General features: G+C 53.4%; 1 protein-coding gene across 1 annotated transcript in view; it reads right to left on the reverse strand.

The window, feature by feature from the left end:
* LOC308632065 (E3 ubiquitin-protein ligase RNF213-like) overlaps positions 1–14,401 on the reverse strand; it is a gene marked incomplete at both ends in the record, with an annotated part of 105,230 nt that overhangs the window by 77,510 nt on the left and 13,319 nt on the right. The window contains 7 exon segments of the mRNA XM_081263710.1: positions 1,638–1,835; positions 3,203–3,462; positions 4,164–4,447; positions 6,780–6,988; positions 7,290–7,465; positions 7,646–7,867; positions 8,852–9,289. Of these exon segments, the coding sequence (XP_081119836.1) occupies positions 1,638–1,835; positions 3,203–3,462; positions 4,164–4,447; positions 6,780–6,988; positions 7,290–7,465; positions 7,646–7,867; positions 8,852–9,289 (1,787 nt within the window).

Below are 14,401 nucleotides of genomic sequence, written 5' to 3' on the forward strand. Positions count from 1 at the left end.
CATGTGACTGAGCCTGCCTCCCTGCCAAGGCTGAGCACCCTGTACCAAGGCCACCTCTCCCTCCTCCATTCACCCTTCCACAGTCCCCTGGAGTCAGTGAGTCTTTTCCCCAGCTGCCTTGGAGAAAGTCTTCCTTTGGTGCCCTGCAGCCTTGACTGTGCCAGATGTGAATGGCCTGCCCCTGTTCTGCCTGGAGACTGCAGGCTCTGTGAGACAGTGTCTGTCCTGGGAAAATCAAGAACGATCCTCCCTCTTTCCTCTGGCCTCTTTCTCCTCTTTCCTCACCTGGTTTTCACCCACAGACCTCAGAAGCTCTGTTCTTTTCTTTTCCCATCTGCAACTTCTCTGTGTGAGCATGACATTTCTATTGCCCAGTCCTCCGGTTCTTGGCCCTTCCCCCTGCTGTCTCCAGGCTGCTGCTGAGCCATCAAGAAGAGTCTCCATCCCTACTCCAGGTGTTGGCTGTGGCCTTCCCACTCAGCTATTTTCTTAATACCTATGGTTTCCACTAATCTTCTGAAATTCCCCATCTGTTTGTGACAGATTGCCCACTTTTTCTGAAGGTCCTCTTCAATACTCCTCATAGTTGTTCCTTTTAAAAAATATTTATATATTTATTTTTTAGTTGTAGTTAGACCCAATACCTTTATTTTATTTTATTTTATTTATTTATTTTTATGTGGTGCTGAGGATCAAACCCAGGGCCTCACATGTGCTAGGCGAGTGCTCTACAGCTGAGTCATAATCCCAGCCCCTCATGGTTGTTCCTAACACCCTCCCTGAATCCCCCCACCTGGGCCGTCTATGTGTTTCACACCCTAATTCCTCCCTGTGCAGCAGCTTCTTCTCAGGTCAGGAGTTATGAGGGAGAGGAGCCAGGGCTTTGCTTTAGTGAGACTCAGTTCATGGAAACTTTCCATCCTTTGACAACAGGGCCACAGTACCTCCGGCAGAAGCCAGAATCTGAGCATCCATAGCAACTGGTTCCTATCTCCCTCTTCAGACTTCAGCAAGCTCTATGCATCCACGTCTCGGGAACAGTGACTTTTCCAATTTTCAGTCCCTCTCCCCACTGGATGGCCACTGTCTTGTACACACTGCAGGGCCCAGGGAGTCCATGGTCACTGTCTCTGTACTCTTGCCCACCAAGACTTCCACACTCTATGAGGCCTGAGCCTCCCACCCAAGGGGCAGCGCACCACTCTCACAATCAGAGAGCAGACTGTGAAAGTCCTCTGCTTCTCCCAGAAAGTTCTCTGGCCTGAGCCTTATGGCCAGCAAAAGGAGGATCTACCAAAAATGCACTCACCACCCCCAACTCCAGCCAAAAGGCCAAGATCAGAGGCCATGAACTAAGGTTTGCAGTACTGGGGGTTGTGTCCTGGGACACACAGAGGTGAGTGAACATACATTAATACAGTTATACAAGAAAGGCTGCCCAGCACAGTGGCCATGCCTGTGATCCCAGTTGATACAGAGACAGGAGAATCACAGGTTCAGGCCAGGCCAGGCAACTTAGCAAGACCTGTCTCAAAAATTGAAAATTTAAGAAAGGACTGGGCATGCAGCTCAGTAGCAAAGTGCTAAAGAATCATTATTCCAAGATGCGCTTATATAAATACAGCTTTACAACTTACTCATTTAGCCATTTTTCCTGAAACTGAGAGAAGGAGATTCCCTGGAGGCCAGCCCAGATGTCCTCAGGCTGGCTCACAAAGTCCTTTCTTGGAGGAACCAGCTGCATACAGTAGTGCAGGACAGGGAGGATGCCCAGCCAGTCGACGACCCTTGCATTTATGCACCTTTGGCACAGGTTAACCAAGTACTCTGGCCATCTGGAAGGGAACCAAGACCTAATGTGAGCTGTGGTTGGCTGTGTCCGACCTGCTCTGTGGTCTGATGTCCCAGGAGGGAAAGGAAAGCTACTTGCATCCAGCAGAATCATTATTCCAAGGTGTGGCACACCTAGACCGAGTCCCAGACCAGGAAACACAGGGAGACAAGAGGGAAAAGAGACCTGGCACTGCACTGGGATTGATCCCAGTGCACCAAGACATCACGAATCCCAACAGACTCCCACTGGGGTCATATCCACCCACACCACACAGCTGAGGAATTGGGGCCCTCTATTTCCAGCCAAGAAATTCACACAGGGCCTAGGATTTGAACCAGGTAGCCTGGCGATGATAGACCTAAACACAAAGGAAACTTAAAAAAAAATAAAAATAAAAACTGCGATTGAACCCAGGGACACTCTACCACTCAGCTACATCCCCAACCTTTTTTATTTTGAGACATGGCCTCCCTAAGTTGCTGAGACTATCCTTGAACTTGTGATCCTCCTGTCTCAACCTCCTGAGTCTGAGGGATTACAGGCATGTGCCACTGTGCCCAGCTACAAAGCCACTTTTTAAAAGGAACAACCCGTGGTGTGTGTCCCACAGGTACAGAAATAGATGCTTCTTCCTTCTCTCACACCCCCGCACAGCTGTTTGTAGATTTCCTAACCACTGTCACCCTTTCACAGAGGGCACAGCAACTACCTGGGTCTTTAAAACTTAGGAAACCCACAGGTGCTGAGAGCTCAGGAAAGGCCACCTGATGTTACCCAAGCTCAATCCAAACAGAAGCAGCAGCAGCTCAGAAGAGGTCTCCACAACCACGTAAAGGCCACGGCTGACCAGCAGGGGCAGTGTGCTTCCAGAGCTACCGGCACAGGTGGAGCAGCAGGGACAGCATCCCTGTGGGTTCTGCAGCTTTCCTAGGTGACACCTGCAGGCAGGCCTGGGCCCCAGTGCTAAGGCGTGCTGAGTGGGCAGAGGAGGGGCCCCCAGGAGCACTCTGTCATGACTTTATATGACTCATTTATTTTTCCAGATGGGGTTCCACTAAGTTGCCCAGGCTGGCCGTAAGCTCTTGGGCTCAAGCAACCCTCCTGCCTCAGCCTCCCAAGTAGCTGGGATGACAGTGCCGCCATGGTGCCTGGCCCTGTGAAGCTTTTTGAAGCCAGGGTATTCAGGAGAACACAGAATGTAACAAAACTAGCAGTGACACACATGCCACGGAAGTGACAGGAGCAAGTGGTGACATGACTGTGTGCTCAGACTTTCTCTAACAAGCACTTATCTCTATAACCAGGTAAAAATCATGATACATGGCTACGAAACTTCTAACCAAGAAACAAAAGGAACAACTAGGATACCTCTCAGATGTGCCCAGGATGTGGTGGAGTTCACTGTGCAGGACATCTGGAGAGCAGGTGCTGGGGCAGAGGATGGAGCACAGTGTGGTCAGGTCACCTTCCAACAAGCAGAGTCTGGCATTTTCCACCAGGAAAAGGAGGACCAGGCCCACCCTCAGTCTGCTCCTCACAGGCCAGCCTTCAGGCACGGCGTCCCCACCCTTTCCTTCCAGAAACGGTTCCGTCTGCTTTTTCACACACTCCCACAGGTGTTCCTTCACCTGATGCAGAGGAAAGAAGAGGCACAGCCATGGAGGCAGGCCCTGGAGGCTGGAGAACCGTTCTGGGGAGGGTCCCACCTCCCTCGTCTCCCCAACTCCCAGGTACGCTGAGGTTCTGGGACAGCAGAAGCACATGATCAGTCCCAAACCCTGCAGTGAGGTGGGTCTGGGAGACCCCTGGATGCTCTTGAGAGCTCAATGTCGAACTCAGAGAGAGCGCCATCTCTGTCTCCAAGCCACAGTGTGGCTGAAGGGGCAATGATGGGCTCCACCCTTTCTTTCAACTCTGCCTAGGCCTTGAAAGAACTCAAGATCAGTGCTAGGAGTGAGGCTCAGAGGTGCAATCAGGAGGAGGATGCTCTTGAGAGCTCAATGTCGAACTCAGAGAGAGCGCCATCTCTGTCTCCAAGCCACAGTGTGGCTGAAGGGGCAGTGATGGGCTCCACCCTTTCTTTCAACTCTGCCTAGGCCTTGAAAGAACTCAAGATCAGTGCTAGGAGTGAGGCTCAGAGGTGCAATCAGGAGGAGGGATGTGGGGGCGAGGGATTCCCAAGAGGTGGAGCAGGAAAAGAAGGGATGGAAAGGTCCTCCTGCCCCTCTGCAGCTGCCCCAGTCAGTCACAGGGTCTCATTACCGGTAGTAGGTCAGGGGACTCTGCCCACCCACACCAGAGCTGCTGGTAACCGGGGGAAGCCTGATACCTCTTCCTCTCCGAGGCCCAGGCTGTGCCAGGGCTGTGCTTTCCCTTCGTAAATCATAGGCACTCGGACAACAGAGTAAAACTGCCGGAACTGGGTGAAGAAGTTCTGCAGGTTGACGAGGTTCCAGGTCTGGAGGTTGCTAAAGATGCAGCCCAGCATGATCTCGGCTGCTATCATCTTTCCCTTCACCAGCTCCTTCTTCATCTTATTAGTGAAGAGGTTCTGAAGTTTCTGGAAGGTCCCAGGAGGCTTCATGCAAATTATGTCATCATATTGATGCCAGTCTATGGGTGACAGCAAGAAAAAAGTCACATTTAAGATCTCAAACCCCACCAACCCAAGGTACCACCTAGGAAGACAGAAACACAGGGGAGGAGCAGGCGCAGTGGCACATGTCTGTAATGCCAGTGCCTTAGGAGTCTCAAGCAGGAGAATCACAAGTTAGAGGTCAGTTTCAGCAACTTAGGGAGGCCCTGTCTAAAAAATAAACAGAAATAGGGGAGCACAGTCAGAGGATAAAAGGAAGGAAGGAAAACAAGGGGACTCTGGAAAACTGAGGTGATCAGAGCTCACTCCATCAGCTACCATGGCCATACCTCTAGAGACAGAAATCCTAGAAAACCCACAGTGATGAGCTTAAAACCAAGTCTCTGCTTAGCAATGCAGTTCAGCAAGCCTAGTAAAAGCTTTAAACATGACCATATGCAGGTGAAACATTTATAACAAAAGAAGGGGGTATGGGGTAATTAATGATGGTGGAATGTGGTGATCATTACTATCCAAAGTACATGTCTGAAGACACGAATTGGTGTGAATATACTATGTATATAGCCAGAGTTATGAAAAACTGTGCTCTCTATATATGTAATAAGAATTGTAATGCATTCTTCTGTCATAGATAAATTTTAAAAGTTACATTAAAAACATTTATACTAAAACTACATCTCTCACTAGCAACTGAGTCCTGTTCTGGTAAATGACTTCAGGGTACATACTGGGAACAGCAACCCCCACCCCAAAGAGGATGGTGCAGATTACCCAGCAGACACAGAGCCACTAGCAGGTGCCCACTACAGGGAAAGGGCTGAATTCAAGTCTGCTCTGAGATCCACCTGCAAGAGACACAATTATAGACCTAGAAAACCCAGTGATGTTAACTGTAAAATAATTAGAAAACAAAAGTGGTTAGCCAAGCACCATGGTGCATGACTGTACTCCAGGCAATTTAGGTGGCTGAAGCGGGAGAATCAAAATTTGAGGGTAGCCTGGGCAACTTAGCAAAACCTGATTCAAAATTTAAAAATGAATAAAAGAGCTGGGGATCTAGCTCAGGGTAGAGCACTTGCCTAGCATGCACAGGCCCTGGTTCCATCCCCAGCACTGTCAGAAAAAATAAAAAGAAAAAAGAAAGAAAGAAAAAAAAAGACTGAAAACTTATAAGATGGACAGAGACACAATGATGGGCACAATGATGCCTGCCTGTAATCCTATGGACTCCAGAGGCAGAAGCAGGAAGACTGCAAGTTTGAGGTCAGTCTTAGCAACTTAGGAGGCCCTAAGCTACTTAGGGAGATCCCATCTTAAAATAAAAAATAAAAAGGCCTGGGGACATGGCTCAGTGGTAAAGCACCCTTGGGTTTCAATCCCTGGTACCAAAAAAAGCCCTATGTGTAGAAAGACACACACAAGTAGCAGTGAAATATTAAAACAGATGCTGAGCAGGACTCCTGAGGCCCAAAGCATGTGCTGTGTACACTGCTGTCCCATTGGTTGGCCCTGCCATCGAAGCTCTACCCTGTCCCTGCCAGCTGACAGTTGGCCAGGGTTCATATGCTAATTCAGGCATGGCCTCCTCTGGAGCTTCTCCTGACCCCACTCCAGCCCCTCGCTTTGTGGGACTTGTCAGAGCAGAAACTCCATCTTTGCTTGTGGAATTATCTGATGAAGTCCAGTCTTGCCTCAAAGCTGAAGTCCTCAGAGTACACTATTGTTATTAAAAATTACGTGCATAGTCAGGTGTCCTGGTGCACCTGTACCACTCAAGAGGATGAGGCAGGGGCACCCCTGGAGCCCAGGTGCTTGAGGTCAACCCAGAAAACATTTTTTAAAAAAAAATCCTAGGCCCTGGGGGGAGCTGAGGACCTGGCTGGGTGCCCAGGCAGGGCTGGACAGCCAGTAGCTGCAGAGAGGGTCACAGACAAAGAGCTGCCAGAGGGCCTGAAGAGGGGCAGCGGGTTCTTTCCAAAGATTCAGCAGGTCGAATGTGGAAGCCACCCAAGTGCCACCAGCAAAATGTGACAAGGACAAATAACAGAGGCCCACAGGGAGGCTCTCAACACATTGTTCTGCTTCCGGTCACCACCTGGCCGCCTCCAGCAAGGGCCAGCCAGCAACTCCCTGTTCCCTGCTTTGTCCCAGAGTCTGCCCGGGACCCGGGGCCCACTCTGCCCACAGCCCCAGCCCTTTCTCTGGCTTTGTCCTCTCTCCTTCCCACTTTCTCTCTTGCATAACCACAGCAGGGGCAGCGCACAGCAGAGGACCCATGCAGACCAGGCAGTCTGCTCCGCAGAGCAGCACCCAGGCCAGGACATAGGTGCCACAGGAGAGGCCCTTTACCTCCGGAGCACAGGAGGGAGGACTTGACACACAGGCAGCGGTTCACGTGCTCGCCTGCCTTCTGCGGCTGCTCGTAGATGTACTCGTACTCCACAGAGCTGCGGCTGCGGCCACGGTGAAGGACGTACTTGTAAGGAATGGCTCTATCCAGGCTCTGCCTGGGAATGACAACGCTGCCTTCGATGAGGGACCCGTACTCATGTAAGTCCCTGCAAATCAACAGACACCGGCCAGTGGCCAGTTATCTGGAAGTATTATCTCAGAAGACTTAGGTCTCAAATACCAAGAACACAGACCTAAAGCTATAACAAACACTGACCAAGACAGCATGTCTAGAACAGGGCAGGGCTTGGTTTCCAGTTAGGACAGAAAAAAGAGCCATGGCAAAACGGTACTAAGAAATGCATGCTGGGATATCAAACACACGCTCACCCAGGAAGCAGGGCCACCTCGGGGACTCACTGATCACCTCTAACACACATTGGAGGTGCTGGGGGACCCGGGACTCACGCAATGAAGTACATCTTGCAAGCGTCACTCCACTTGGGCTGTCCGAGCTCTTCTCCTCCCCTGATGAACACCGTGTGGAGCTCGGGGTCGAAGGTGACATGCTTGGGGATGATGGCGTGGAAGTGCACAGTGATCCCCTCCTCGGGCTTCAGCCAGCTGGAAGAGGGAAGGAAGCCCTGTGGTCACCAACTGCTCCTGGACAACCTACCTCCTCTTTCTCTACTGGTCATTTTCACCCCTGGCTGCTGCCCATCACAAGCGGCCAAGAAGTGGAGAGGAGGGTGTGAGTTCCCGGCCTGGCCAGCCTGCCTCCTCTGCAACCTCTGGACTGAACTCATCATAGGGGCCCTCAACACGCACGGATGGCCTCCCTGTGCCCTGGCCCTGGGCGGGGTGGCCTGGTACCTCACGGGGATGGCCTTTGCACTGGCTTTCTGATTCTTCTGCTCCTTCTCCTTGGTCACAGCAGCTGTGTCATTTTTGTCACTCCCTTCTGGCTTCCTGGGGTCTTTGGGCTCTGAGTTGTTTTCACCTGGTTTTTCTCCAGGAGCAGCCAACCCGTCCTTGGTCTCACCCTCCTGAAACGAGCAACCAAGCCCCAGCCTGAAAGACTGCCCCTCAGCCATGCATCTCACAGCAGCCCAGGTGGACTGTCCAGTCCTTCCAGTCCACTCCCATGGCCTCTCAGGACCCTTCCCCAACCTTGCCTGGGCCCTCCTCCCTCTCTCACTCCTGGGCACACTAGTTCCTTCCACTGAGAGCAGGCTGCCACAAGACGCCCTCGGGCCTGGGCACGCCAATCCTTTCATCTGAATGTGTCCCCCAAAGCTCACCCCTCACTCCTTCTAGCCTCTGCTCCCCCAGCACCTCCCTGGAAGCCTCACCCAGCCTCCCTGGCTGAGGAGCCACCTTCCCCCGTGGCACCAACCAGCACACTCCTGGGGGTCCTCCTGGCACCCCACACACTCTATTTTTTCCCAGCTCACTTCTTGGTTCCTGGTTTGGCCTCAGTTTCCCCCCTCCAGCAAGTGAGCTCCCTGAAGAAAGGCTTGGTCTCCTTTGCACTGTCCCTAGCTCTCCCCAAACATGTGCCACGTAACCAGACTGAAGATGGGCAGGTGACAGGTTGGAGCAGGGATGGCCGGGAAAGCCAACAGTGTCCCCCAGGCCCACCCTGGTGGGAAACCTGTACCTGGCAGTGTTCCTTGGAAGCAGGGGGACTTGCCGGCGGCTCATTTGCTGACTGAACCTGATCTTTCATTTCTTTCCCAGCCCTGTTAACTGGATTATCTGGCTCAGCTGTAGCATCAACTCCCTGGAGGAAATAAAGACCCCAGACTCCCTGAGCCACAGAGACAAATGAAAGGCCGCTCTGTCCCAAGGGCTTAAGATCAGCATTGGCCTTAAACTTGAGTGTGAGGTCAACAGTCCCTTCCTGCCCCCCACCCCCAGGGAGCAAGTCCCAGCTGCCCTCCTAGACGGGAAGCATTGTCTCACCCACATGGCACACCAAAGGTGCTAGGGCCCGTCCTGTGTCCCCGCCACCATTCCCCAATACTTACCCCAGAAGCTGGGACCTCCACGTGCTGCCTGGCCCTCTGTGCTCCTTTCTGAGGCTCAGAGTCCCCTTTGGACTCAGGCAGCGGGAGCCCCTGGGCAGCATCTTCAGCCCTACAGTGGGCTTCGCAGGTAGAGGTGGGCAGCCCAGACACCTTCTGGGAGAGGCCCCTGTCCCCAGAGGGCGTGGAGGTGTGGAGATCCATTTCTTCCGTGTGGTCCTGGGGTGCTGGCCTGTTCTGAGACACATCTCCTGTGGCTGCACCCCTGCACTGGCCAGCTGGACCAGCGTGCGGGGCTTGGCTTTGGGCCAGGGCTGCGTCCTGGGACCAGGGGTGTGAAGGTGAATTTGGACTCTGGGGAATGGAAGATGATGGGGCCAAGGAACCCTGCTCTGAGGAAGCAGTCGTGTCCTGATTCTTCCTCCTTTTCTTCCTTTTGCTCTAAACAGGAGAGACAGACCAATCTTACTTCTTAGGTTTACTACAACCTGCTCCATGTTTCCCTCCCATTTCCCCACCCCCAATTTCTCTAGTACAGCAAGCTTAGCTCTGCTGAACCACTTACATCTATCATCCCTGCAACTTCTTTATCAGGGACAGAACTTAATCAAGAAACCCAGGGTCGGGGGTGGGGTCCAAGGAGCAAGAGGCCAGGCAGAGAGCCTCGCAGGCAGTGGCTGAGGATGTCACTGCAAGATCACTCTAGGACACTACAACATTCACGGGCTGTCCATGTGACACTCTTCATCGTCTGTGTCACCAGCAGGAAAACCAGAATAAAGGAGAGGAGGAGACTGCAGAGTACTGAGGAACAGAGAGCCTCCTGCTCACCCAGAATGAAAGCCGACATCCAGCACATGAGATCTAGCCTTGGGAACCAGGAACACTGCCTGTGAGTAGCAGGCTGCTGGGACCCTGGCCCCCAGGACTATGATGCTCTAGAGGAGGTGCTGATGGGCCACTGAAGGCAACTGGTTCATAAATCCCAAGCCCTGGCTGTATGTGGCGAGGCCCTGCCACCCAGAACAGCTGGGAGTGGGCCTGTACTTGCCCCAGCCCTGCTCCTGAGGTTAAGACATCAGGAAAAGGGAAGAACTTGAGTGCGTCTGTGTCTGGAATGTGCGGCCTCCTTCTGCGTCAGTCTGCAGCTTCCCCAAGAATCCTAGCTGACCTTCCTGCAGAACTGCTTGGATGCCCACAACAGCCCCCCAGGCACCCAGAGGGCTCCTAGCCTGACTGGGAGTCAGCGTCCACTGTGTGAAATAGAAAGACAGGGCTTAAGAGATTTTTTCTCTTCATGGTACTGAGGATGAGACCCAGGGTCTCACATGAGAAAGGAGATTTAAGAAATTTTTCATCTCCCCAGGGTAACCAAATCATCCAAGATGCTGTTAACATGTGCAGTGACTCCGCAGTCTGGATGGGCCCCAGGGTCCTCACTTTCACAGGCTACCTGGAGGCCATGCTGCCAGCCCAGGCGCAGTCGTGAGCATGAGATAGTGCAGCAACTGGTGGTCCCCTCTCTGACAGCTCAGGGCGCCCTGGACGCCTCTGAGACTGACTAGACAGGTCTGGGGTCCCTAACCTTAGTGGTCTCCATCAGCATCCTGATGGTTCCAAGATGCTGACCAGCACAGGCTTGGGGAGGGACACACCCCCTCAGCCCTTCCCAGAGTCCCTGAAATGTCAGCGCTTAACCCAAGTGGTGCTGCCTCCACACTGAGCCACTGAGTGACCTGGGCCTCTGTGAGGCACAAGGACCACGAGGGCAGAAGGGCACAACAGGGTCCTGTCCTATGACGCTGGCAGCGTGATGGAGGAGGTTAAGATGCATTATGCAACATGCCACGGACAAATCCAGCCAGGTGGGCATGGTGGGAGGTCAGAGGCCACCCTGACTCAGAGGCTTCCTGGAGAAGGTGGCAGCACAGGCTGAGTCTGGAAGATGCAGAAGCTCTAACCCAACCTGATCTCCGTGGCAAGGACTCATAGGTCTTTGTGCACAAAGACGAGCCCTTCCTCCCTAGGCCTCCTGCTCACCTAGAATAGAAGCCAATGTCCAGCACAGAAAGACGCCCTGGAGCTCAGGCCTGCTCACCACCCTCACCCAGTGTAAGCAGCAGCTCTGGAGGTGAGTAGGGCCTGGACACAGGCAGTGACTGCAGCAGCACCTGGGGGCAGCACTGAGCCCAGAACAACTGGACTAGGGCACCTCCGGGTGGGACACAGCAGGACACAGGCACATGGGAGCCAGGAGCCAGGGTGAGTGAGGACAGGTGGGCTTGGGAAAGTCACTCCGCCTCCTCAGCAAACACCTGCTCTAGGCCTCTGCCTGAGGACAGGTGGAACATCAAGGCTGAGGTGACAGAGCAGGCCATGGGCAGGAGGCCAAGGCCTATACAGAAGCGGAGAGAGGCCAAGTCCCAGGGCGTGGTCCACACAAGGACTGGAGAGACTTCAACATCAACAAGGGGGTGCAGCATCAGGGATAGTGACAGGCAGCAACACAGACAGCAAAGGTGAGTCCTCATGAAAGTAGGCAGTGGGACAGGAATGCCAAGGGCAGGTGGGCAGCAAAGCTGCCTGTGGAGGCCCAAGGGACAGAAGCTGACAGGTGGGTGCTTTGTGTTCCCCAAGCCCCCAGGGCCAGCTGGCTCATCCCTGTAGCAGGTCAGGGCTGTCAGGAGCCAGGGGTGAGGCCTCGTCCCTGGCAGCTGCTTGGCACATCCTTCCAGCAACATGGCTACCAGAGCTTTGCTGTGGGAGGGCCTCTTGGCAGGGACATCCCCCTGATGCACCGTTCCAGATGAGCTTCCTTGTTTGTGCAGACAATATGACAGGTAGTGTCTGGGGATAGGCTTCCACTAACAGGAGCCATGGCTTTAAGAAGCCATGGGAGCCAGGGGTGGTGGCACACACCAATAATCCCAGTGACACAGGAGGCAGAGGCAGGAGGATTGCCAGTTCAAGGCCAGCTTTAACAACTTGATGAGGCCCTCAGCAACTTAGTGAGGACCTGTCTCAAAATAAAATGCAGGGCTGGGTTTATAGCTCAGTGGTGGAACGCTTGCCTCATATGAACGAGGCACTGAGTTCGATCCTCAGCACCAGATCTATAAATAAAATAAAGATATTGTGTTCATCTACAACTAAAATATATATATATGAAATATAAAAAGGGCTGGGGAGCTGGGGAGGTGGCTTAGAGGCAAAAGCATCTCTGGCTTCAATCTCTGCTATAAGCAAATAAATAAATAAATAAATAAATAAATAAATAAATAAATAAATATTTTTAAATAGCCACTACGTGAAGATGGGCCAGCTGTCAAGGGGGTTGGTCAGGGAGCCAAGGGACAGGGTGCTGCACCAACCTTCTTGCAGATGCCATGGCCGCTGTGCTGCGCTGAGCCCTGGAGAGCATCCCACTGGCCTAGACCTGCAGCTGCCTCCAGCCCACAGACTGCAGCACAGTCACATCCAGCCTCACCCGACACCACGCTGGCCAGGTGACCCTGGTGGCTTACATCAGGTGCCTTAGTTTCCCCATCTGTTACGTGGGAAAGCTGTCTGGCTTAGCAGGGGACTGGGGCTGGGTCAATATGCACAGAGGCACTTTAGGGCCACCTTCTGACAGCGCCAGGCACAGGGTGGGTGTGGGACCCATGTGGTCAGTGCCCCACCTCCTCCCTTTCCCTGGGAAGGGTCCCTACACCTCCCTGTTCTCACCCTGCACCCTGCAAGGAGAGTGGAATCAGCTCTGCTCCAGCCCCAGGGTCAGCCCTGTGGGCTCCTTCAACCACTGATTCCACCTCACGGCCACAGCAGGTTGAGGGCCAGGCTGGAGAGCCAGTCAGAGCCAAGGGTTAGGGGAAAGCTTTCCCTCTGTTCTGCAGGAGCATCCTTTGTCCCCTGGATGAAGCAGTGGGGCAGGGAACTGTGGACACCATCATGTGACCCAGGGGCAGGATGGTCTGGAGTACTAGAGACACTGGCCAGAAAGGCAAAGAGGCAGTGCAGGCAGGCAGAGCTGCACCCGGACTTCACAGCTACCATCCAGTTGCCTCGATTGAGCCTCGTCTACAGCCTCAGGATTTATTGGTCATCTGAGCAATAAATTTCAGTTAACCAGTTTGAGTTGCATTTTTGGTAATTTGCAACCAAAAGATTTCTCATGGTTCAAATAATCAAACCTCAGATTAGGTTGTTTTCTCCTTACAGAAACGGAAACAAAGTCTGGATAACCCATGTCCCAACTGTCAGATAAAATGGATGCCAGCCTCTTGTGGACACTTGCAGGTCACTGCGTGGCACAGAGGACCCCGCTGTGGCCTGTCCTGACCCTCCAGGCCCATCAGAGCACACGTTCTGCCTTGATCTTAAAATAACTGCCAGCTGCCCTCTAGGAGGGGAGTGGTCACAGGAGGCACTCAGCAGAGGCCCTGAAGAGGGCAGGCATGCTGGGGTGCGGCTCGCAGGTGCCCCAAGGAGGGCCTGGCTGTACCCTCCATGACACAGCAGCATGGAGACCACAGGAATTACAGGGGTGGCCCAGGGAAGACCCTCGGAGGGACCCCAAACAGTTCCTGGAAGACAACTGCCAGGGCAGGGGTGATGGCAAGTGACAGCACCCCTGTGGACCCAGACTCCTTTGGCCCTACCTGGGCAGCAGTAGGCTGCTGATTTCCAATACAAGTATAATCTGAATCGCTGATGGAAAGAACTGCAGTGGCTGGACTGTCTTTGAAGGGTGATTCGGAAGGAAGGTCCATACCGGGCCTCCAAACTCACCAGGGCCCTGCCCAACCCATGTGCAGCAGCTGCTCATTTAATTCATGTGAAACGGTGTGTGACCATGGTACTCAGAAACAGCCACAGCTCTTTGGGAGTCACAGCATCCCCCTGCAGGGGTGAAGCAGCCCTGCTTTCCTCATGTGCACAGCACCTTCATAACACAAGCGAGCTTCTCTTCACGTGTTATAGTGAACCTGGAACACACCTGAACCAATGTTCAGGACCCGAACCCCAAGGAGCAGACACCAAGCTTCCTGCCACACCACTGGTATTTCAAGCACAGCCTGCTGATGGGCACAGGCCCAGCTTGGACAGCACCTGCCTTGTGAGAAGAGCCCTGGTGTGGCCAGTGGATGTAAAAGGACGGACTTTCACAAGAAATAACAGCTGGGAGTCAGGGTGGGCAGGCAGGATGCGCAGCACAGAACAGAAAGATGGCACCCCCAAAATGACCTGCCACAAAGACCAAAACCTGAGTGGGTGCAGACGCCTCACAAGTGGCCTAGCTCCCAGCTCTGCCCTCTCAGTGGAGGTATGAGGGTGACTGGCTGGCTGGGCTGGCAGGAGGCTCTGCAGCCAGAAACACAGACTACCTGCTCATTGTCTGCCGTGAAGGTGTCCAAGATCTCGCACAGAGCAGCCTCCTCCATTCTCCTCTTGCTGGGAAGGCACTGGGAAGCTGCCTGCTCACCAGGTATGTCCTCTGTGGCATCTACAGAAGGTCCTGAGGCCACTCTCTGTAGGGACATGACTCCTTCAGAC

This window comes from Spermophilus citellus (genome assembly GCF_964194105.1).
Source record: "Spermophilus citellus genome assembly, chromosome: 12".
In the NCBI taxonomy this organism is placed as follows: Eukaryota; Metazoa; Chordata; class Mammalia; order Rodentia; family Sciuridae; genus Spermophilus; species Spermophilus citellus.